Source organism: Acartia tonsa, chromosome 7, assembly GCF_053477335.1.
Source record: "Acartia tonsa isolate MP-2025a chromosome 7, ASM5347733v1, whole genome shotgun sequence".
In the NCBI taxonomy this organism is placed as follows: Eukaryota; Metazoa; Arthropoda; class Copepoda; order Calanoida; family Acartiidae; genus Acartia; species Acartia tonsa.
The window spans coordinates 18,301,918-18,325,943 of NC_137266.1; the positions used below are offsets into that span (position 1 = coordinate 18,301,918).

The following is a 24,026-nucleotide window of genomic DNA, read 5'->3' on the forward strand; positions in this document are numbered from 1 at the left end:
ACACACTAACAGACATTTGTTTCTATTAAATAAGGATAATAAGAGCTCATTTGTTTGATATTAAAATTAACATTATAACCAAAAAGAAGTTGAATCTTACAAAAATATGTTGATAAAACAAGAGATTTTAAAATTATTACTATTCATTTCATTTTTCAGCCAATTTTAAATTTATTTCTGTTTGTTTCACAAATAATTAAATTTTCATTGATTTCTAGATCAAACCAAGATGATAATAAAGTTACTGTGCATTGTTTGTTTGGTGGAGTTTACACTAGTCCTCGCACAATCAGATGAACAGGTATGCTTTGTCAGGCGTGTGACACATCAGCATAAGAATGAATTTTCCTGAATTTTAATACAATAAGTATTTGGATATATGATGTTGTGTTTCATAAAAATTGTTGTTAACCAGGATGTCAGGGGATAGATGTTTCTCGTATTTATTCGAATCCGGTGGATAGGAACCAGTTCTCATCCATACGAAAAAACTATGTCTAGCATAGTATTATATCCAGCTTTTTAATTCTACGAAGATAAAAATGTACAATCATAAGATATAAACCAGTTTTTTTAGCCCGTGCCTTCGCCATCTCGCTTCTAAAAAAACTGGTTTTAATCTTATAATTTTACATTCTATATCCGCGTAAAGCTGTTTATAATACGATGCGAGAAATAACTAATATTACACTAGTTCTTAAAGTTTTATAAAAACTTTTTCTTATTTGTTTCCTTAACATTTTTGGGGACTTTTATTGAATTTTGGTTGGTTGGTTCATTGAATCAATAAGTTGAGTTTTCAAACATTTAACCACTAATTGTAATCTATAAAAGGAGAGGAGTTGTTTTGTGTATCATCATTGGAGATACACATCAATTTATAGGTCATCGTCTTATCTCTTTAGATCCCTGGGAATCCATACAGTCCAAAATTCCAACCTCAGTATTGCTCATATTTCCTTCTTAAGTTGGACTGACTATTGTGTCTCATTTACCATCTGGGGCAATAAACTCATCTTTTTCTCAATGTAAAGAAATCTTTCACAAAAAAGAAAAATATTTCATGAAATATGAAATAATTCAAACATATTGGTTCAAATATTTCACAATAGAAAGAAATTTTACACTGTTTATGAAATTATTCTTTAAACCATATATATATTTACTTTTAAACAAAAAATATTCACTTAAAAACCATAAAATTGAAAGATTTGGTGATTCTATATCTAAATACATATTTTTAAAATTATTTTTTTAAATTTTTAAAAAAATTTTTCATTCTGATAAAAATCCAATTAATTAAATAGGATAAACTGTAAATGATGTAAAAATGACAACAAGAAATAAGATAAGATGAGTCACAAAAAAACATTAACTATACAAGATGCTTTTTATATATTGAGTATTTTATGATTTCACAAAATTTGGAAATAATTTCAACAGTTTTTGATATGCATTTATCACCTTCTTTTAGTTTCAAATTTTGCACGCTAGATGGTAACTATTGATATTTGAAGAAAAAAAATAATTTGAAAATGTCAGTTTAAGTGTATTAAAAATTTTAAAATCAATATATACAAATTTGAATAAGTAAATATTTATGTTTATATTCAAATGATAAGAAAAGTTAAAATTGCAAGTTGTTAGAATTTGATAAAACTATTTTTATATTTTTGTTACATTAGCTTGACATAATACTTCCATCTTGGACATCTATCCACATTATCATTATTAACATTAGTTCATTTTTTGGAGGAACAATGCTCCACTCTTGACAATATAACAAGGACAACTATTCCCATGCAGTGCAGATTAGGTTTTTCAGGGCTTTGCAGCTTTGCTCCCCACACCCTCTTAAACCCAATTCGATGAGTGTGTAATACAGGAATTATTTTATTATCAGGTGGTAGATACACGATCCTAAATAATCAACATGATTGCCCGTCCTTGGCAAAACTCTGTGCACACCACTGTTTCTTAATTAAATAACTATTTAAATTCTTGATTCTATTCAAATAACTAATGTTTACATATTATATCATCTGAGTTTAATAGATCAAAATATGCAATAATCCTTTTATAAAAGTAATTTAAGTCTGTCTACGTTTAAGACTTCCCTAACCGCTGAACCGATAGGGTTCTCCTTTACAGTGAAGTTTCTCTAACGGTAAGAAGGTTTTTTTTGGGTGAGGGTACCTTAACTCTTCAAAGATAAATCGCCACTAATCTTTACTAAAATAAGTATGCCTAATCCTGAGGTGGATTCTTAAAAAAGAATTGTCCCACTAATCGCTTAGTGGGGCAAAATTGTTTTCGTGAAAAATCCTCCAAAATCACATAAAAAATCTACAAATCTAAAATCTTATGTTAATAACCCTTCTATGATTTTGTTTAATTTTTGTAGATTATTAATGTGATTTTGGTTGATTTTTCACGAAAACAATTTTGCCCCACTAAGCGATTAGTGGGGCAAATTTCCTTTTAGGAATCGACCTCTGAAATCTTATTTTAGACAGTACGAGGAGGTGGTACCCATGGTTTTCTCACCCATTATACTAATATGGGTACAATTACGGGCACGTAAGTATAATAGTTATTTCTAGCATCGTATTATAAACCAGTTTTTTTTAGCACCGATGTGCCAAAGGCACGGGCTAAACAAACTGGTTTTAATCTTATGATTGTACATTTTTATATTCGTAGAAAGCTGGATATAATACGATGCTAGACATAGTTTTTTCGTATGATGAGAACCGGTTCCTATCCACCGGATTCGAATGAATACGAAAAAAAAACAGTATTTTAGTTGTTTTGCCCTTCTACTAGTTTCGAAATCTTCTTAGTTCTTAAAACTGTCTAAAATTTATATAAATGGGTAAACAGGGAAAAAGGAATAAATTATAGAATAAAGATCGTAGACACTTAACTATAATTTAATATATTTATTATGTATATTTTTGTATTGATAATAAATATTAACTATATGTACAGTTTACTATTGTTTATTATTGATTAAAATGTATGTATTTATGACATATAAAAAAGTTTAGATTGTAAAATTGGCAAGAAATAGATATATAATTGACAATTTTGGATGTTTAAATGTCTGTGTTAGACGTATATTAGTCAGCATACTTAGATATATAGCAAATTGCTGGCAAATTTACATCCATACAAACAATTTGACAAAAATACATCCACTGTATTTCTGACAGTTGTAGAACCGGCAATGTCCCTAATATAGACCCTACCCCTTTATTTTTAATAGATTAAAAATAAGGGGTCGGAGGTTTATGCTCGCTAACCACTATGAGGGAAAGCATCGAATTTGTATACTTTGATTATTCAGGATCGAATACATAGACTCATATCCAGCGGCAGGTGCTGGTCAAAATCAGGAATACTTCAGTTTCAGGTAAACAAGTTTAAATGGACGTACGGACTTTCTGATAACCATTATAGAGTTGCCACGCATTCTAAATCGTGCCTAACCATTACAGAAATTAGCATACAAAGTTTGAAATTGATAGAACAATTCTAAAATCTCTGAATTAACGATAAGGGCTATCAATTATGTGTAGTAATAACATGCATCTAAAGAGATTTGACAGTAGACGCTATTGCCCCCCCCCCCTTTACAAGAAAAAGAAATACATTAAATTTTCTAGTATGGCTTCAAAACCAATGAATATCCGCGAACACAGTAATGGTGTCTGACTGATTATGACGTAACAAAAAAAATTAGCCAATGAGAGGCCACCATAAATTTTACCATTGGTCAATAACGGGCTCTCATTGGCTATTTTTTTTTGTTACGTCATAATCAGTCAGACACTATTGCTGTGTTCATATCCGCTGGACTAGAACCGGTTCTCAGCCACACTGAAAAAATATGTATAGCATACTACTACAGACAATTTCCTACGAATACTAAAATAAAAATCATAAAATTAATACTTTCTTTGTTAGCCCGGGCTTTTGGCTCCTCGGGGTTAACAAAACTGGCTTTAATCTTTCATGATATGTTGGTTTTCATTTTAATTTACGCTATAAGCTGTCCATAATACGATGCGACAAATAAATATTCTAACACTAATTTAATATTCTTTATTATCAGAGGTATAAGGTACGGAACAGCACCCCTGAGAGAGGAGAGATGGATGGAAGCCAAGCCTGTTCTAACCTGGGATAGAGATGTGGATGCCACGCAGTAAGTTACTAATAGAAACTCATAACAGAGGATTAACACGAAACGCATACGATTGTCTGCGTGCAGGGAAGCAGCTTATGGTGCCTATACAAAAATGACCAATTATAGGCCAGTATACATTTTACTTTGGTCAATCGAAATATATACTGGTGTTTCATTGGTCATTATTTTTTTATAAGTACTACAGGCTGCTTTCATGGAGGTTTTGGGTTCAAATCTCTGCTCAACACTTTGTTATAGCTTAAGACGTTAGAAATGGTTGTTATATTAATATCAAGTTATAATAATAGTTGGAGCAATTTAAATGCCTTTACCCTAAAAAGGTACACTCTCATTAGTTAGGACATCAAGACAAAGGTCGGGCAATTAAAGGGTTTGTTTTCTGTAGGATGTCTGCCCGAGTAATCAGGCAATTTATTATCCTAATTTGGTTTAGATACTCACCATAATAATACCTGATAATATATCCAGTCATATATTAATGTTATATAGGTTAAGTTGGTTGTAGGTAGATGTACTGCTATTCTTTAACTAGGAAATTCATTCAGTCACTCCTTTTGTGGTAGAAAGAGATGAATAGAGAATGGATAATTTTGTCCACAATTCAAGGACATAAGCATGGAAAAACGCTTACAAAAGCTTCTTCTAAAATTTGTTTTATTGACAACCATTCAAACTTATTTCTAGAGCTAAGCCAGCATGTCCAAGAGTAAGAGAAAATACGGCACAAGGTATAGTTATTTCTCGCATCGTATGATAAATAGCTTTCCGCGGATATAGAATGTACAATTATGAGATCAAAACCAGTTTTTTTTAGCCCCGACGTGCCGAAAGCACCGGCTAAAAAAATGGTTTTAATCTTATGATTGTACATTTTTATATTCGTAAAAAGCTGGATATAATACGATGCTAGACATAGTTTTTTGGTATGGATGAGAACCGGTTCTTATCCACCGGATTCGAATAAATACGAGAAAAATATTTATCAGTAACAGACAATAAACAAACATAATCTTAATGGGTTCATTTTGTCTGCCATTCGTTAGCTTAAAACTTTAAAGCCTGGGTTGATCTATGATATATGGTCTGTACAAAGAAATAGTGTCAAAACTTATTCACTATTATTTTAATCTAAATAAAAGATAACTTTATTTATTATAATTGGAGGAAACATAGATTTATCGTCTATTGTCATTTTCGTAAAGATCCTTGTTTTTCATAAGTCAATTTAAATTTTAAAAATGCTAACATTCATTGTATATTTAGTTATGAATGAGGATTGTTTGTTTTTGAATGTGTACACTAAAAATCTTATCAAGTCAAGATCTAACTTTGACCAGGTCATTTATTTTCACAGAATTATAAATATATATTAGATTAACTATTTTTATTTTATTTCTATGAATTATTTTTTTATCTTTTTTTTTGTTTTAGCCTGGTATGGGAAATGTTGCTACGACCTCCAGGTGACTTACCTCCTTAGTGTATGTTATGACCATGGTAGATTAATAATCAATAGCCCAAAGATATTTGGGCTGTAATATAACCATTATTTATTTTTTGATACACATTGCATAGTATTTTTTTCTTATTTACAACTTCTTGAATTATTATTTATATTCAGAGGTCAATCTGTCCAGCTGCCCTTAAGACCTGTCATTGTCTTCATACCTGGCTATGATTCTAATGGTAAGCACCAATAATTAATATACATTTGAAGTAATACTTGATTTATTTGCTAACAACTGCACGTATCCCTAACCATACGAAGCTACTCTCTAGCCAAAATAACCCAGCCTAACCTGACTTATAGTACAAAACACACGAATAACTACCCCGCACTACCTATATTAATGTTTTTTCAAAATAAGTGTAGAGGTTATTATGTACTAGACTATAAAAAAAACTACAGATCAAAATGATTATTCATAAAGTATTTTTTTACTTTTAGGTGCAGGTTCATTTGGAGCGAAGAAACTAATGCGGGAAGACATTGTTATTGTTACTATTGAATATAGAGTCGGAATACTTGGTAAATAATTTTACTTATGAAAAAGATTACAACTTTCATAAAAGCAAAGCTTTAAAATAAGACTGTAGGACAAATTAACATTATCACTTGTTGAGTTTGAATATAAGCAGAATACAGATTTATAAGTCTGTAAATTTGTTGCAATATTGCTTACTGTACCTTTTTCGTCTCAGGAATTATAACTCAATAAAAAATGGAATAATTATATTATACAAAAATAATGGTGAAAACATGCAAAAATATAAATAGACCAAAGGACTTCCTGTTAATGATTATAGAGTTTATTACACCATGAATTCAAGAAAATTAGCTCCCAATATCACTAAAGAGCCGGCTCCAAGATTCACAATTATTACAAAATGTTTGGAAAATTCTAACATGCCCAAATTTACGATAAAAGTTATCCATTTCTGCGTTTGTACGGGCAGACCCTAAATTTGTATTGTTATCTGTCAATTTAGGTTTTCTAAGTGATGGATATGAAAGTGTGCCTGGTAATTATGGAGTCAGTGATATCATGATGGCTTTGAAATGGATACAGAATGCTATTGCCAGCTACGGTGGTAATCCAAGACAGGTAAATGAAAAATACAATTCTTAGTACAAAATACAATCTTCTTCTTCTTCTAGGGCGTTCTGTACCTATAGTACACTGCCTACTGCTCGTGCGTTTGCACTAACAGTGTCTGGCCTACATGTTTTTAAGGAGAGAGAGAACTCGGCTACTGATCTCCCCCTCCGTTGCCAAAAAAAGACGGCTGCAGGTTCCAGGTTGCCCTGTACATTACAGTTTTGTCTCCTCTGGCCTCCTGGTCGGTTAGCGATCCGGATGGATGTTCCCGCTTGGACCACGTGGAGGTCCGACCATACCCCAAGCTACAAAATACAATAAATTTTATAAAGGTTGCACCATCATCGTCTAGGGGCTCTGTAGGAGAGAACAGAAAAGTAGCCTAAAACTACCCCTTCTTCCCTGAATTGGAGAAATCAATCGGAGCGGTTCAGTTGTTTAAAATCTTAATATTTAGCTTTTTTTGCTTATAAACATAGAACTTTATGGTTTAGATTTGCAGACAAAGAATTGGTTGTTTGTAGATTAATAAACACATGTTCATGCATGTAGGCTCCTTGGGGCTTATACCTACCATGCCCTAACGCTGCGGGGCTACCCAGTGCCAAAAAATAACCTAACCTAACATAAAGAAAAAAACAAACAAATGAAAAATAACAACTCATTTTTTTGCAATTTATTTTCAAAAAAAAAAAAGGTCGGGAGTATTATCAGAGCTTAACAAGGTACTTTGTGTGAAAGAGTTTACCTGAAATTTTGTTGACCTAGGTAACCCTAGCAGGACATGACCAGGGGGCAACAATGGCCCACATACTATCCTTCCAATCTTCTGCAGCAAGTAAACATTTTATTATTGACTTTTTTCACTTTATTTAGACTTTCAGATAATATTTTCTTACAATGTGTGACCTACGGATAAAAAATGATGTGATTAGATTCTAAACTTATTAGGACTTTCAATTTTTAATGTGTTCAAATTAAATTTATCAATGTTTTAGACTAAGCATCAAAATGAGTGAAACATTACTTTAAATCTTTCGTTGTTCTGTTGACTAAATTCTGAAATATCTCCTAGGCTAGTCTAAGAATTTTTTTAATAGTACATTATTTATTGCAGGTTTGTTTCATCAAGTAATTCTTTTGAGTGGTTCCAGTTTTTGTCCTGGCGCATTTTCCAGGTAAAACTGATTGATTGACTGTCATTGGCACGTCCGGCGAAAGAACACTGGATGCATTTTCGCCAGTGCATATAAAAAGTATGAAAAATTTAATTGACTCTATTTATGACATATATTAGAAAAGTATGCTTCTATAAAAGCCAGTGCAGTGTTAGGTGTATTAATGTCATATAAGTTAAAAAATTTTAATGTATTTTTGGCAATATTAAATGTATTTATGACATATGTTAAAAATATTGGATGTAATATTGTTATAACTCCAAATAAATACGGAGTATAGTTTTATCGCTTTAAGAATGTAGTATAATCAGGGGATAAGACAATGATAGGATCTCCCTCATTTTTATGACGTCACAAGAATCAAAAGTGGTGCAGATTGGGCTTCGTCGCCAAATGACAACGTGGTTATAAAACTTTGGGTACTAGTGTAATTTCTATTCATATGCATCCATATATTTTGTGAATATAGGTATGGAGAAAAATCAAATATTGGTTATTCAAGTTTTCAATCAGAAGAAGAAAAACAGATTGAGGTATGATTTCTAAAACTCTAATCTATAATTATTATATATCTTTACGCCAACATTCAAATGATCAATATTTTCAACTAGTGACTTCGGCTTTAGAGGCTTACAAGAGCTCTTGAGAGAAGGAGAGTAAAATGGACCCTCAATGTTCAATTTTAGTTTAAAAAGAAAAAGTTTTAAAAATATTTTTCTAGGGTGATTTCTCTTGGGAGGGTAGGCTACGGGTACGCTCTTGCAAAATAATGTTAAACCATTTCAGTTTAGCGATCTGAAAGATCCTTTGATACAGACAGACATTCTGTAACTTCTATACAAGGATTGATACATAATTTGATGGAGTGCTGCCAATTTTACCACGAGCAAACATATAGCCAATGTATTTTTGTCATTATCCTTATTAGAGCTGTATTTTGGGCATGATCTTTTTATCAACTGTCAAAATTACACCTTTACTACAGTCATAAACCCAGTTTTATTGCCATTTTCACACCCATAAAATTCAATGAGACTGTCAAATTAACATTATATTTATTGAATTAATAAGTCATTTTCTATCAACTAACATTGATGTTCTTCGGTTTATTGCTGTTTTATTTTGATAGAGAATATTTTTAACTCGATGTTGAAATTCTAGATCCCAAATCCATAAATTGGACCATTAGTTCAATGGCTTTGGAACAATCCGACCGCATTATTAGTTTCAAAACTGTACATATTTTGGTAAGAAATGACAAATATTTTCTAAAATTTCATCCATATAATCATAGGTTAGGTTGTTTTTTGGCACCGCAGCGTTAGGGCACGGTAGGTATAAGCCCCACGGAGCCTACATGCATGACAAATATATAGACAGAAATGAATGTCTGCTTGGAATTTCTATTTAGGATGGATAAATATGTCTGATTGACTATCTAGTTGGTAATAAATCTATATTTTTTAGATTGAAAAGTACTACAGCATTTCACCATATACTCTTTACAAAAAGGTTCTTTCTATTATAGGTAAATACTGCTCTTCTGTTAATTATGTAAATAAAGAATTATGTTTATAAGTAATCCAATACTACCATGTATTTTTATGTGCAGCAGCTTCGCTTCAAGCACCTAAGGAATCTATATGCAAAGATAATCCCCCTCTCTTATTTTTAAAATAAATTAGGAAAAAAGTAAGAAGTTACGTTTTTAATTGTTTATTTATCACTTTAGTTCAATTTAGATTAGGTTATATTGGGAACTGGATATCCCCACAGGGTTAGGGAACAAATGGGAGACTGCGCCAAATGGCACCAAAAAAAATAACGTCATAAGATAAAATAACCAATGAGAGGCGAGTATAAATTTTAATATTGGCCTCTCATGGGTTAACTTTATTTTATGACGTCATTTTTGGTGCCATTTTGCGCTGTCTTAACCAATGCACACTGGTCCGGAGGGGTCAACAATTCAATTTTTCCTACCCATCAATTTAGACAAAAGTTGACCTGCCAGCCTTCAAAGACATCCTGGGCCACCTTTATTTTAAATATCAACTCATGTTGATAATATGTTTTTTGAAATAATTTGGGGCCAAAGCTGCAGAACTCTAAAATCTAAGAACGTATTATTGACATTGTTAAATTGGCTATACTTGCCTAAATCTGATAAAATCAAATATCCGCATGTTGGAAATTGTCCAACTAAAATAAGTCCTATATAAGTTCAAAAATTATTTATAACACAAAAAATGGTACAAAATGCAAAAATGTGTTTTTTTTTCTCAGTTTTTAAGATAAGGGTAGGTTTGGCAAAATTTTCTTATTGAGTACTCTCTGAGCTTTTCGCATGTTTATTAAAGAGAATTTGTTGATATTGTAATTAACTTCATATTTCACGATATATATGGCATCCGGTTTTGTTCGTTTTGTGCAATATCTTAAAAACTATTAGATCGATTAAATTTCATCGATGTTGTAATTTAAAATTATTCCGAACGCGTAGAGGGGGGAAGGATCTATTTTTGCGGAGTAATATCTGAGAAACAAAATGAAAACATACGAAATAGCTAAATAGTATAAAAATCTGTTATATTTCATGTAGATTAGTTAAAATAAATTTCTAAATGTCAATTTTATTGTTTTATATTCATATAATTGATATTATTCTTTCAGCCTACTCTTTATAAGTCTTCGTGTGTGTGTGTGTGTGTGTGTGTTTGTGTCTCTGTATGCATCCGCGCCTAGTTTATTATGTCGTAGCGTAGAGTGAGGAGAGACACACACACACATTCAAACACACATTCAAACACCCAAACAAACACATCCTTATAAAATATGCTTTAATTTTATTAGCCTTTAGTAAGATGAAATAACAATGATTTAAAATATAATATTTTCTAAATGGATTAAATCAAGAAAAGTTAGATAAAATAATCAAGATATTAAAAATTAAAAACGCGCAAATTTGAAATTTGCAGCTAGTGAAAAACTGGTTGTACTTACAAAAATTTTTACTTTACATGATATTTAGCCAATGCAATTGTCTACAAAAAAGTATTTCAGAGTCTTCTTGATTTGACAACTCCTTCCCGCCCTAAATGTCCAATAAAACCTCGAGAACGGCAAAAATCAGACTTTAAAGGTCATTTTAACGGTCTTTGATCTTCGAGGTCATATATTTTTTTTCTCTTAAATGGACTCCCTGGCCCCTAAAACCCCCATTTTGCCGTATTGGGCATCAAAATTGGCCAAAATACGGCTGAAAACGAATTGTTGACCCAAATCTCCGTTTTCGGACCAGTGTGCAATGGTGTAGGCACCGCTGAAATTAGGCTTAGGAAATATGTACCTACCATCCCAATTATATTCAATTTATTTAAGGAATAAGATCCCAGACTATAAGTAGTTATTATTGGTATATATAAAGTAAAGTATCTACTGCAGTTCACGGTAAAATATTGCTGGTAACGAATATTGCCAAAAATCTATAAATTTTAAAGGCTGCTAGCTGCCAAACGGCTGAACGTACAGATCATGCCCGCACATTGTTTTAAGCGGCATAAGAAGGCCTACAAATAATCTGGAATAGCCATAAATCAATAATGCATAATTATCTCGCAGTGCAGAGAAATGCGCGAAAAGGGCCTATTTTACGCGTTTTTTCTTCTATTCCAGATTATTTGTAGGCCTTCTTATACCGCTTAAAATGGTGTGCGGGTATGATCTGTACGTTCAGCCGTTTGGCAGCTTTAAAATTCATAGATTTTTGGCAATATTCGTTACCAGCAAAATTTTACCGTGAACTGTAGTATATCCAAAGTAAATATTATTTTGAACTATTTAAAACCACTTGACATATGTAAATTATTGATTTCTCAGGCTGTTCAAATCTCAAGTGTTTGAAGGAGAAAAGTTTTCAAGAGCTATTGACTGCTGAACGAGAAATTCAAGTAGTATTAATAATCTTATTTTAATAACCATATTCATATAATGAATCATTCTAATAGTGCAACTACTCTATATGTAGTTATTATATGTTTTATATTAAATTTGTTTGCTTTTATGAGGTTCTTTTTTGGACTTTAATAATCAAAGATAGTTTGACTTTCTTCACAATAATTTAATTTTCCTTAAGGTTATATGTGTAATTCTTTACATTGATTAAGCTTGCTTTTGCTTCACTACTTATGGACATACTTATTCTTTGTTATGTGCTGGGTGCTTTCCCGAAAAGTGCACAGTGAGCATAAAAACATCCTTTTTATAATTTATATATTTGGTTTTTTTTTATCTTTAAGCATAACCCAGCTGGGCTTATGCCGGGCGGTTCCCAAATATAACCCAACCTTATCTGACCTAAAGTAAAAAAAATATACATACGAATAAGAACCCCCCTACTTTTATTTTCAATTCAATTGAATGAGGGGTGGGGGGTTGTGATTCTGTGCTCGACTAGGCACTTTGAGTGAAACCACAGCATATTTATGTTTAGAAAAAGTCTTTGTTTGGAAGAACTTTGTTTACTCCAATGATAGATGAAACTTTGAGGCCATCACCCATCCTTAGACCCCCAAGGTGAGCTTAAACTTCCCAGTTAAACTTTTGTGCTGTTATTATGTATTCATAATAGGCTAAATTAAATTTCTTAGTTTATCCTAGGAGTAAGGATTATAAGGAGTATTAGGGAACCCTAACTTCTGTGCTAGTCAAGAAAATAATATAGGATTTATTTAGCGCATTATTTATAAATATCAGGCAAATTACCTTTTTTATTACACATATGTATCAGTTAAGACCTCTTTTATATCATAAAGTACTTTTTTATCCTTATATCAATATCATTGTTTTATGTTGAAAAGTTAGGTTAAAAATTTTGAACTTTTTTAACAGCAATTGATTTGAATTTACAGAATTAATTTTATAGCAGCGAAGCTATTATATTATTTACTTTTTTCTGTAAATTACAATATCTCTCTTTTTTATGACCACTGCACATATGCTCTTTAACATCACTTTGTCCATATATAAATATTTTAACTAAACTACCTAATGATGTTGTCAACCTTGTTTTCTATACTAGACGAGGTGCGCCAGCCCTATCTTCAATCCTAATTGGATCAACTTTGAATGAAGGACATACAATGGCAGAGGTAAACAAAAATATATTAATCTCTTAAAGTTAAAGGCCTCTAGGGGCACTTGAGAGGTATAAGTCAAATTCTAAAATACTTGTGTTTAGAAATATGTGCAAGAAAACTCTGGAATTGTTGGCTCCTTGAAATCAATTAAAGAACAGGTATGATTATTCCTTTCAAGTTAGAATCAGTTGTCAACATATTTAATATTGTTATCAGGCTATCAGAATACATTGCGAAACTTTTCTACGTTTATGGTCGATATGTCTGTCCGATCGTCTGTCCTTATGATTCCTGTTACTGTTTGGTACACTTTAAAAAACATAGGAACTCTATAAGCTATTTTTAAACAATGTTTCTTTTAGAATATAATCATCTTATACACTTAGTTTTTTAATACAGATTCATATGACTATTAGGTATAATGTTATTAGCAAAGCATCTCTATAATCTTAATCTTAAGTAGCCTATACTCTTACTTAAGTAATTTTGGGATTGGTTCATATAGAATTTTCAAAATAATTTTGAAAAATGTTTGTGTTGTTAGTCTACACAATTGTTAATATCTGTTATTTTATTGGGCTTCGGTTTTTGGATGTTGTCATCCTTGTTTTCCTTAAAATTACCATGAATATAGATATACATATGTGGGGGTGTGACCCTGCTGCAGCCTTAGGGGTTCGGAATTACGAGTGTGTAGGCAGACGTGTTGACCTCAATTATGGATAAGCTTCGCTTATCTACTCTTAACAATTTAACTAATAGCAGATTTCCAAATGAATGTTTATTTGGATTAAATCACACAAATACTAAATACATTGAACAACAAATAATAATACACGGAGTTAGGGATACAATAAATCAGAATTACATGACAACATAGACCTCCAAGGGGGGGGGGGGGGTAATGGGGCGATTACCCCCCAAAATTTTTTTTCATTTTACCCCCCCTATTAAAAATTTACCATTTAGGAGGGGGTATTAACCCCCCCAAAACAAATTTGGGGGGGTATTTAATACACACATTTAAGGCACAATAACTATACAACAACTTAATAAATCATATTGGGGTATTTACAACGGCTCCTCCCGTAACTCAAGGGGATCAACAAAATTAAACATAGAGCTGGAGGAGCGAAGGTACAATATAGCTGGGTAAAGTAAGGAGCATATTAAATACTTTCTTCTGTGTTTTTGAATAAAAATCTTTGTTTTGATGATGTGTTTATCAATTTAAAAATATTCAGGCTTTACCTGACCTATTGAAGTCTATGACAAGTACAACAAGATCCATACCCAAAGAAATGGTAGAAATAGTTTACAGGTAAAATATAAATCTAATTGCTCTAATTTCAGTTTTAAGTATGTTTAATGGCAGTCAGATGGGTGGACGGATTAAATTAAAAATTAAAGCAGTAATTATTACAATTTACTGTAAATATGTAATTTTAGTAGTGAAGCTACTCTATAAGTATTTGTATCTGCCCATTCTTCTGTCAGTATGTATTGCTGCTTTGACTCTTATTTTAGGGCATAAACTTTTCTGTTCTTTACTTCTTTTACTGACTTCCACCAACATGCCTGAGCATTGCCCGCCCACTCTTCCAGTCCAGTCTCTACTTTATCTCTTAATGTCTGTCCGTTTATTTAGCTTTCAACCTGCTTCTTTTGGAGATAATCATTTATGGTTAACAATTAATTTTTTTGTATTTTAGACAATATTTTGGTGAACTATCTGATGGACAAACAAATGAAATCACATACGCTTTTGGTGAACTTATTGGTAAAAATATTTCTAGGATGATAAGACACTAGGTTATAAGCGAAGCAAATCATATAAAGTTTAGCTGTCAGTCTGAATTAATTATCCTGTATTCAAGTAATTTTGAGATTTTTCTCTTTGATTTTTTCACTTTTATGGATGTTGTCATCCTTGTTTTTGTACATATATAGCAGCGAATGAATCTTTATTTGAAATTGTAAGGCATGATTATATACTTGTTTTTTATGTGTTGCTTTTGACTTAATCTTCCTTGTTCTTCTATGAGTTATTTTAGGTGATTATTTAGTAAATTCTTGTGTTTATGAAACAATAAACTACCACAGGTAAAACACCTTTTTGTAGAGAAAAGCAATTATTGATTACTTTCACCTAGCCTTTAGAGCATTTCAGAATAAGGATAGTTATAGGGTTTGACTATTTACCATCTTAAATTTTAACAATGAAAAAATCTTTATAAACAAAAAAAAAATGAGTAGGTGAAAATATTTTACTCAAAGCCTCAAAGACATCTGTAAAATGAGAACATAATACCTATTTTTACTAAAATATTTATTTTATTTTAGAATGAAAGGATCAGGACATATTTATGCTTATGTATTCAGGTAAAACATTTTTTTTTAGGATTTTCATCATTTTATTTCTTTTATGTAATTGCTATTATTTTAGTCATTCGCCTGATCTAACACCTGGAAATGTACAGCAAAGCTTCAATCCTTCCAACAATCAATTCAGGTACATTTGAAATTTAACTTCAGATATATGTATATTGTATAACAATCGAAGTAATCAGATAGAAGAATCGACTAAATAGCTTTAAAGCAGTCGGACTGCAAAGGATGATTTATACTTATGTATTAGGGTGGGTCGATTTTGGACATTTTTATCTAAGACCAAAGTTGGAATCTGCAAATGATATTTATAAGTATAATACTACATATTTATATATGCCCCAATATGATGGGAATGTTTACCAGAACACTAAAGGTCATACTTTAATAGAAGCTGGGTAAATTTTTAAATTAAAAACTGCAATGAACTCTTTTTGAAAAAATTATATTTTAATGATTTTAAGTTTTTAACCCATGCAGGGGCCCTGTTCCCGCGAATCTACCCAGTACCTAACCTAAACCAAAATTCTCCCTCTCCTCAATTTCAATTTATTAAAAATAGGTGATTGGAATCACCAGAAATTCTATATTTAAGTATATTAATTAGAAATATTTGAAAATTTGTTTTCAGGGTGAATACACCGCCAGGCCTACCCCCTATTGTAACTAGTGGAGATGAACTTAATTACATTTGGGATATTTCTACAGGTAATCCTTTATTTGAAGCTTCTCATGGGCCCAGGGATGGTTTATAATTATTTTATTAAGTAGTATTATTAATTATTAAATATTACAGAAAGAAATAAACTTTTCTATATAAAGAAACGTGCCCCCCCCCCCCGTTTTTGCTCTCATGCCTATGGCATGATGCTTAGCTGATGGTTAAGTTATAAATTAATAAAACAGAAATATTTATTTCATTATAAATTATTTACTTCTGATAACAATTGTTCTTATTTATATTTTTAGGTGGGCGAGGTCCTTACATACCAACCAATCCTTTAAGCAATGAAGCTAGGTATGCAAATTTTAGTGTTTTTCCTAAAAATACCCGTTGAGCACTAGAATCTTCATCCCTTATTTTTTTAATAAATTAAAAATTAGAAGGGGGGGGGGGGAAGTATTTTTTCCCCTACAGGGCTTATATTATTACCCCCCCCCCCCCATTTTCAATTTATTTCATAAATGGGGCGAGAGGGAAATTTGCAGTGCTTTTAGAAACAAGGAAAAAAATTTGTTGAAAAATTTCAGATTGCTCCTAAATTTTAAGCTATATTGGACAGTCAGTCATCCTGTTACTTTTATAAAAAGGATACAGATGATTTTGACAATTTGTTAGTATTTTTGATAGGTATGAGGACCTGCTGGTTTCCAAGAATCTTACAAATATTTGGCATGAGTTTGCTAAAACTGGGTGAGTTTCGTTTTTATAGTTACCAGGGTCTGCCATTCAGCCAATCAATTCCATTTGAAATTGCCGAAAATTAAATATTTTGTTGAAGTAAAACTTGTTTTTTTGGGGTAACTGAAAGGAAAGTCGGTAAAAAGGGAAGGGGGTTGAGGGGAAATTTTCACTTAGAATTGTTTGTCAGAATCGCATTCCCTTTTCCCTGATATTTACTAGTAAGTACGCTATTTTTTAATTGAGATGTAAAAAAAAACAAAGCCTAATAGAAATTCTATAAATCCAAAAAGAAATGGGGTATTCCTGTCCAGTTTTTTTTAGGAATGAATATTTCTTACCCGAGGGAATAAATGATGGACCGATAGGTCATCATTTATTCATGAGGGTAAGAAATATTCATTCCTAAACAAAAAACTGGACAGGAATATCATTCTCATTTAAACAAAAAAACTCATTTTTTTATGCTAAAATGTGGTTTAATTTTGGTTTTTAATTTTTATTTATTTCCTTTTATTTCATTTTTCTTTCTTTTAGTAATTAATAAAAATTATAAAATCTTCCAAAAAAAATTAAAAATCTTCTAAAATCATACCAGGGATATAAATGAGATACCAGGGAAATAAATGAATATTTACATCCACTATTTAAGGGGTTGTTTATATGGGAATGATTTTTCAGTATGACTTAAAATCTGTTTAATATCCGGTAGATCAGAACCGGTTTGGATCAATACTGAAAAATCATGGATTAAAGTAGTATGTAAATGATTTTTTAGAACTCCAGTGCCTGTTCCACGTTCAACAAATCTTGGAAATCTAGAACCTCATGAAAGTAAGTTAATATTCATCTCTGATGGAGATAAACCAAATTACCCCTTCTGTAGATTAAAGTAATGTAAGTTGAAAAGTCTGTACACTGCTTGTTAGCAAACACCTCATTAAAATTCTATATAAGTACCCAAAGTTTCTAACCCAGCGAATAAGATAACGAATTTACCTTCTAGTTCTATAAGGATAATTTTTATTTCTTTTATATAACAAGGCATCAAAATAGTAGTAGAACGGTAATATTCACTAAATATGTGTATTTCTTATTGAAAAGAACTAAAGACATTTTTTTAAGTTAACCTAAATTTTTATTGTTCTACTACTGTTTTTAACTTAAAACCCACAACCTTTACGGATTTTTAGCGCAACCTACTCCTCCCTTTTTTCTACTTTTTGGTATATACTACAGTATGACCCTCGAAAAAGTATTTTTAAGCATCTGCAGCCCTTATTTCTCAATGAATTATTAAAAAATGCATATGTCCTTGTTCTCTATAGTATTCCACGTAAGTAGATATAAAAATATTTTTTTTACCTCCATTAACACTGGAGATTTTTAGTGCTAAAGTTTTGAAAAAGTGACTGAGGAAAAAGTAACTTTTAACATGAAACGACTTTTTTAGCAAAATTAAGCTAGAAATCCTTTTATTTTTGTTACTAGCAGAAACTTTATACAAAAATGAAATAAAAAATTTAGTTTTTGAGTAAAAAGCATTTTTTTACACATATTTTTTGAGTCTTAGTTTAATGATATTTTGAAAAACTTACTTATTAGGCAAAATTGTTTAAGATTGTATATGTTTGTTACGCTTTCAAAGTTGAACCTAACTGTAACAGGAATCATCGTGCCAAGCTTAAAATCGTAGGATGTGATAATTATAAATGTTAAAATTGAAAACATAGAAATCACAATGAAATAATTCAAATACTTGATTTTGTATTACATATCTGTAATATGATACATTTTTCATAAAATTATATTAATCAAATTTCATCATAAATTTCATATTTTAACATATATCTCAAATTACAAAATGTTGAGATCATATTGAAATATGTAAGTTGCAATTTAAGCAAGGATGACAACATCCATAAAGCGAAGCACTGAAACGGTAGGGCAAACGGACATAACACTTGTATAGTGTCAGAAATGAATAATCAGAATGTAACTGTACAAAAGTCGAAGCAAAATTGGAAGTAAATCTGTTGAAAAACTGCTTGATACAGGATAATGTTTATGAACATACTTACATTTTTAGGAATTGATAATAGAGTTGCTTCGCTTATAATAATTTTCTTTGTTGTCCCAGGATTCAATAAACCAAAAATCAGATCAATTGGATAATAAGATCACATAAAAATTTATTGTTAAAAAAGTAGAAAAATCAACATGTTTAAAATGGTCTTACAGACACTCTGGTAATGATTATAGAGTTGCTACGCTTTCTAAATCGTACCTAACTACTACAGGAATCCCCATGCAAAGTTTGAAATCGTTAGGACCATTCTAACATGCCAAAATTAACGAAAAAAGCCATCCGCCTCGGACGAACGGACCGAGCTTAATTATAAAAAAAATTTGTTTTTAACAAGCAAAGCTATTCTGAATATTTCCAGTGCTGTCACTAAACATCCCTCTTTCTTCTTTGGTAGCTGCGAGGCTTTTCTATAATATTGTATAATTTGTTGTCCATCAGTCCGTCCCTACTGTATTTTGGAAAATGTGATTTTTTTTGTGTGTGTGAAGAAATCCCTTCAAAAAGCATTCATTATACAATTTACTTTTTCCATTTATATATTTAAGTTTATAGGTTTCGTGATTTTTTATCTTATAGTCCTTTTTTTTCTTTTCCTTTTCCTCTTTTTTTTATGACTACCAAGAAATTCACTTTGTCCGTTGTGGATGTTGTCTTCCTTGTTTATTATTTGTTTGATTTTTAGCCTGGTTACCAATTGGACAGTCTGGACCAATTTATTATTACAACATCAGCCTTCACAGGGTAAGTTTTTAGTAGAACGTTTAAGGACGTACAAGAAAAGGGGGGGGGGGGGACAAAACTCCCTCCCTCTAAACTTTGATACTTCCAATAACACTAAAATTCAAAATTCAGACAATTTTTCAATTTTGACATTTCACATACAAAATTTGACCCCCCCCCCCCCCCCTCCAAAAAAATATTACAAGGGGAAAAATATTTCCTCATCTCCGTTCAGGTTGGATTATTCCCCTCCCCCCACTTCCTATTGATGTTTTTACAGTCCCCCCCCCCTTGAACGTCCTTATCCTTGTTCATTTGTTTGTTTTATACCTGGAACTTATATTATTTCTGTGGTTTTTTTTCCATATAATATTGTTAATTTGCAAAAATCATTTATAAAGTCATTCCCAAGTGGCAGCAATTAAAAAAGTACCACTTATTTACTACATTCCGACCAATGCATACAGCACGTAGAGTCGATTTGATTCTGGAAAATTTAATGTTTCTTTTTCGTCCTTGTTGAAGTGCTTACTATGTATGTTGTCATCCCTGTTTATCAATTTTTATTTAATCTTAAGGCTGGTATGATAGCTGATTACAAGAAATTGGAAGCAAGATTTTGGCTGAACCAAGTTGACTTCATACAAGCATTGGCTGTAACTATCTTTAATCTTAGGGGTAAGAGCTATGTTTTTGTATTATATATATATGTTCTATTAGCTTCGCCCCTACAGGTGGAGGGGGGGATTCCCCACTTTTTATGTTAGAAAGATTTAGAAGAAAAGACAAATTTCTTTTCATAAAAAAATGCTTAAAACCATAAATACTAGCGGTTAGAGAGATCTAAAGCTTTAGACGCACCCACAAACTCAGGGGAAAAGGTAATACCATGGAAAGGAAGGAATAAATTATTGCCCTTGCCCATTCTTTATTCCTGGATGGACAAACACATAGATAGACTGACATACCTTCTGTTCCTTGCAGTACTCATTAATAAATGATGTAAAGGGTGTTTTAAAAAAAACAAATAGCTTCACTCTTTTAAATATAAATCCTACAGTTTTGGTCAAAAACTAACAAAAAATGCCCCAAATCATGTCCAAGCAATGACAATGAGAAAACACTGTTGAATTTTGATTTCTACTCACCTCTCCTGAGCACTACAGCTTTAGTCCTAGCCATTGTGGAAATTTTTCTTTACGTGTAGTAGAGTGCATATTTTATTACAAATTAAGACAGTTTTGTCTTTTTTTTAAAAGAATAAACTGTCTAAAGTACTTGGAATCTAGTAGATAGACCCCACCCAATAATGTTTAGAGTTTTTGATGAGGCATATAAAGAAAATTCTATAGACGCCTTAACCAGATCTCTGACTCAATCCTTGCCAACTTGGCATATAAAAGACAAACCCATCAAACATTGAGACATGACTGCTCTGTCTTTTAAAAAAAGGAATAAACCGTCTTAAGTACTTAAAATCTTGCAGATAGAACCCATAATGTTTAGAATTTTTTATGGGGCATGTCAATATCTTTCTAGAGACACCTTAATCAGGTTTCTAACACAATCTGAACCATTTTGACATCCAAAAGAAAGATCTGTCAAACATCAAGAACTAGAGAGACCCGTCATGTCTAAATGTTTGATGGGTAAGTTTTTTGTATGCCATATTGGCTAGGATTGAGTTAGAAATCTGGTTAAGATGCCTATAGAAAGGTCTTTACATGCTCCATCAAGAATTCTAAACATTATGGGTTCTATCTACAAGATTTTAAGTACTTGATTTTAATCTCCATGTAAGAAAAAAATTCTCCACAAGGGCTAGGACTCCAGCTGTAGTGCTCTGGAGAGGTGAGTAGAAATCAAAATTCAATAGTGCTTTCTCATTGTCATTGCTTTGACATGATTTGGTTCATTTTTTGTTAGTTTTTGACTAAAACTGTAAGGTTTATATTTAAAAGAGTGAAGCGATTGTTTTTTTTAAACACCCTTTATTGTAGGTTTCATAGTATCAACTGCCACCCTGTCAGCCCTGTTACTGGGCAGTGTGGCGGCCATGGCATTCCTCATCTGGAGACTCAAGAAGAAAAACAAGAAACTTGACAGTGGACGGTAGATTCGGGGTGATCAAAAGTGTGCTTTAGTGTTTTGTACAACATTCAAAGAGCAAAAAAGTACACATTCGACCACCTTGAATAATGTCTAAAATGATTCTTCTCATAGACGTCCAAGGGGGGGGGGGGGGGGGGGGTAAAGGGGATTACCCCTCCCCCAAAAATTTTGGATTTTCAATTTTTAACCCCCCCCCCCCAAATTAAAAAAAAATGCCTCTATAAAATAAAGATTACCCCCCCCCCCCCCCCAAATAAAAAAGCTTGGACGCCCCTGATTCTTCTCCAAAGTTTTTATTAACATTTTACAGTCCGTTTGTCCGTTATTGTCTGCTATTTAAATAGGTTGCTGAATTTGCCAAAAATCCATCATTTCAAATTCCCCAATCTATAGGTCCGTTGGTCATGCTACAAAAAAAAATGTTTTATTTTTATATTTGTTTTCGTTCTTTTTTATGATCACTGAATATCTGTTTGTCCCCCCAATTTTTTACTCCACTGATTAGTTTATGTGTGTACGGTTGGGAAGAGGGGGGGGGGGGGAAGCAGTTCTCCATATGTACTTTAAGCTTTTGTCTTTAAGCTTTTTCTTTAAAGGACAAGAAAATGTAAATGACTTTTGATCTAAACTAAATATTTTATTTTTACTGTATATATATGATTTGATGTTATTTTTTTTATAGAAATTATTCAAGTTGGCTTGCAAATATGAACAGTTCAGCACAAACCCCGCCAAATATAAACCAATGTTCATAATGAGTAATTATACCTATCCTAGTATATATATATTGGAATGCTTGATTTTTTATATGATTTTTTAATATATTTTCTCGTATTCATTCGAATCCGGTGGATAGGAACCGGTTCTCAGCAATACGAAAAAACTATGTCTAGCATCGAATTATATCCAGTTTTCTACGAATATAGAAATGTACAATCATAAGATTAAAACCAGTTTTTTTAGCCGGTGCCTCCGGCACCTCGGGGCTAAGAAAACTAGTTTTAATCTTATAATTATACATTCTATATCCGCGGAAAGCCGTTTATAATACGATGCGAGAAATAACTATTCTCGTATTCATTCGAATCCGGTGGATAGGAACCGGTTCTCATACATACGAAAAAACCATGTCTAGCATCGTATTATATCCAGCTTTCTACGAATATAAAAATGTACAATCAAAAGATTAAAACCAGTTTTTTTAGCCGGTGCCTCCGGCACCTCGGGGCTAGAAAAACTAGTTTTAATCTTATAATTGTACATTCTATATCCGCGGAAAGCCGTTTATAATACGATACGAGAAATAACTATTCTCGTATTCATTCGAATCCGGTGGATAGGAACCAGTTCTCTTCCATACGAAAAAACTATGTCTAGCATCGTTTTATATCCAGCTTTCTACGAATATAAAAATGTACAATCGAAAGATTAAAACCATTTTTTTTTACCCAAGGTGCCGCGGAAAGCTGTTTATAATACGATGCGAGAAATAACTATTATCTCTATGTATCCATTATGATAGTATTTATACTCCAATAAAAGATATAACAGTGATTTTTTCAATTTTTAAAAGCGAAGCTTTTCTATAATTGGGGTCGGTCCGTCCGAGACAGATAGCTTTTTTGTTTATTTAGGCATGCTAGAATTGTCCTATCGATTTCAAACTTTTCATAGTAATTTCTGTAGTAGTTAGGTACGATTTAGAAAGCGTAGCAACTCTATAATCATTACAAGAAAGTCCGTACGTCCCTGTAACAAGCAGTTTTTCAATAAATTTAAACATTTATTTATACATTGATTATTCAGTTCTGACACTATACAAATGTTAATGTCCGTTTGTCCTACCATTTGAGTGCTTCGCTTTTATGAATGTTGTCATACTTTGTTTTTATAATAATAGCTGCACTTAATAGTGACAGCGCCTCTATAATCTACATTCTAGTTGAACTTGATATAGAAATAATCAAGAATCATAGCAGATTTACACTTTCTTAAATAAAAAATGTTGTGTGATTCATTTATTCGATACATTGTCCGACTCCGCAAAAGAATTGAATACAATTACCGATTAGTATGGTAGGGAAGGAAAGAAAAATAGTCCAAATCTGCCAAAATATCTATTTATCAAAATGAAATAGTATAAAACCATATCAGAACTTAAATAGTGCTTCTCTAAAAAGGAGAAC

At 31.9% G+C, this 24,026-nt stretch overlaps 2 protein-coding genes across 4 annotated transcripts in view; one reads left to right on the forward strand and one right to left on the reverse strand.

Moving 5' to 3' along the window:
• The window catches only part of LOC145325001 (b(0,+)-type amino acid transporter 1-like), a 355,348-nt gene that overhangs the window by 125,298 nt on the left and 206,024 nt on the right, over positions 1–24,026 (reverse strand). The window lies entirely within an intron of this gene.
• On the forward strand, positions 223–23,394 carry LOC145324986 (esterase FE4-like). Of its 3 annotated transcripts, none has more exons than XM_080167761.1 (31): positions 223–301; positions 2,513–2,580; positions 3,350–3,415; positions 4,118–4,210; positions 4,898–4,941; positions 5,477–5,550; positions 5,645–5,676; positions 5,835–5,899; positions 6,162–6,242; positions 6,704–6,819; positions 7,582–7,651; positions 7,931–7,991; positions 8,461–8,524; positions 9,459–9,519; positions 11,871–11,941; positions 12,484–12,566; positions 13,072–13,141; positions 13,231–13,287; positions 14,374–14,450; positions 14,842–14,909; positions 15,184–15,232; positions 15,473–15,511; positions 15,576–15,641; positions 16,149–16,225; positions 16,487–16,535; positions 16,857–16,931; positions 17,698–17,753; positions 19,691–19,749; positions 20,307–20,406; positions 21,729–21,851; positions 22,523–23,394. In XM_080167761.1, the coding sequence occupies exons 1-30, from the start codon at positions 230–232 to the stop codon at positions 21,842–21,844; spliced, it is 2,079 nt and encodes a 692-aa protein (XP_080023887.1). In that variant the 5' UTR covers positions 223–229; the 3' UTR covers positions 21,845–21,851; positions 22,523–23,394. The 3 variants fall into 3 exon arrangements, with proteins under 3 accessions (XP_080023887.1, XP_080023885.1, XP_080023886.1); XM_080167759.1 differs by having other exon boundaries at positions 21,729–21,840; XM_080167760.1 differs by having other exon boundaries at positions 16,869–16,931; positions 21,729–21,840.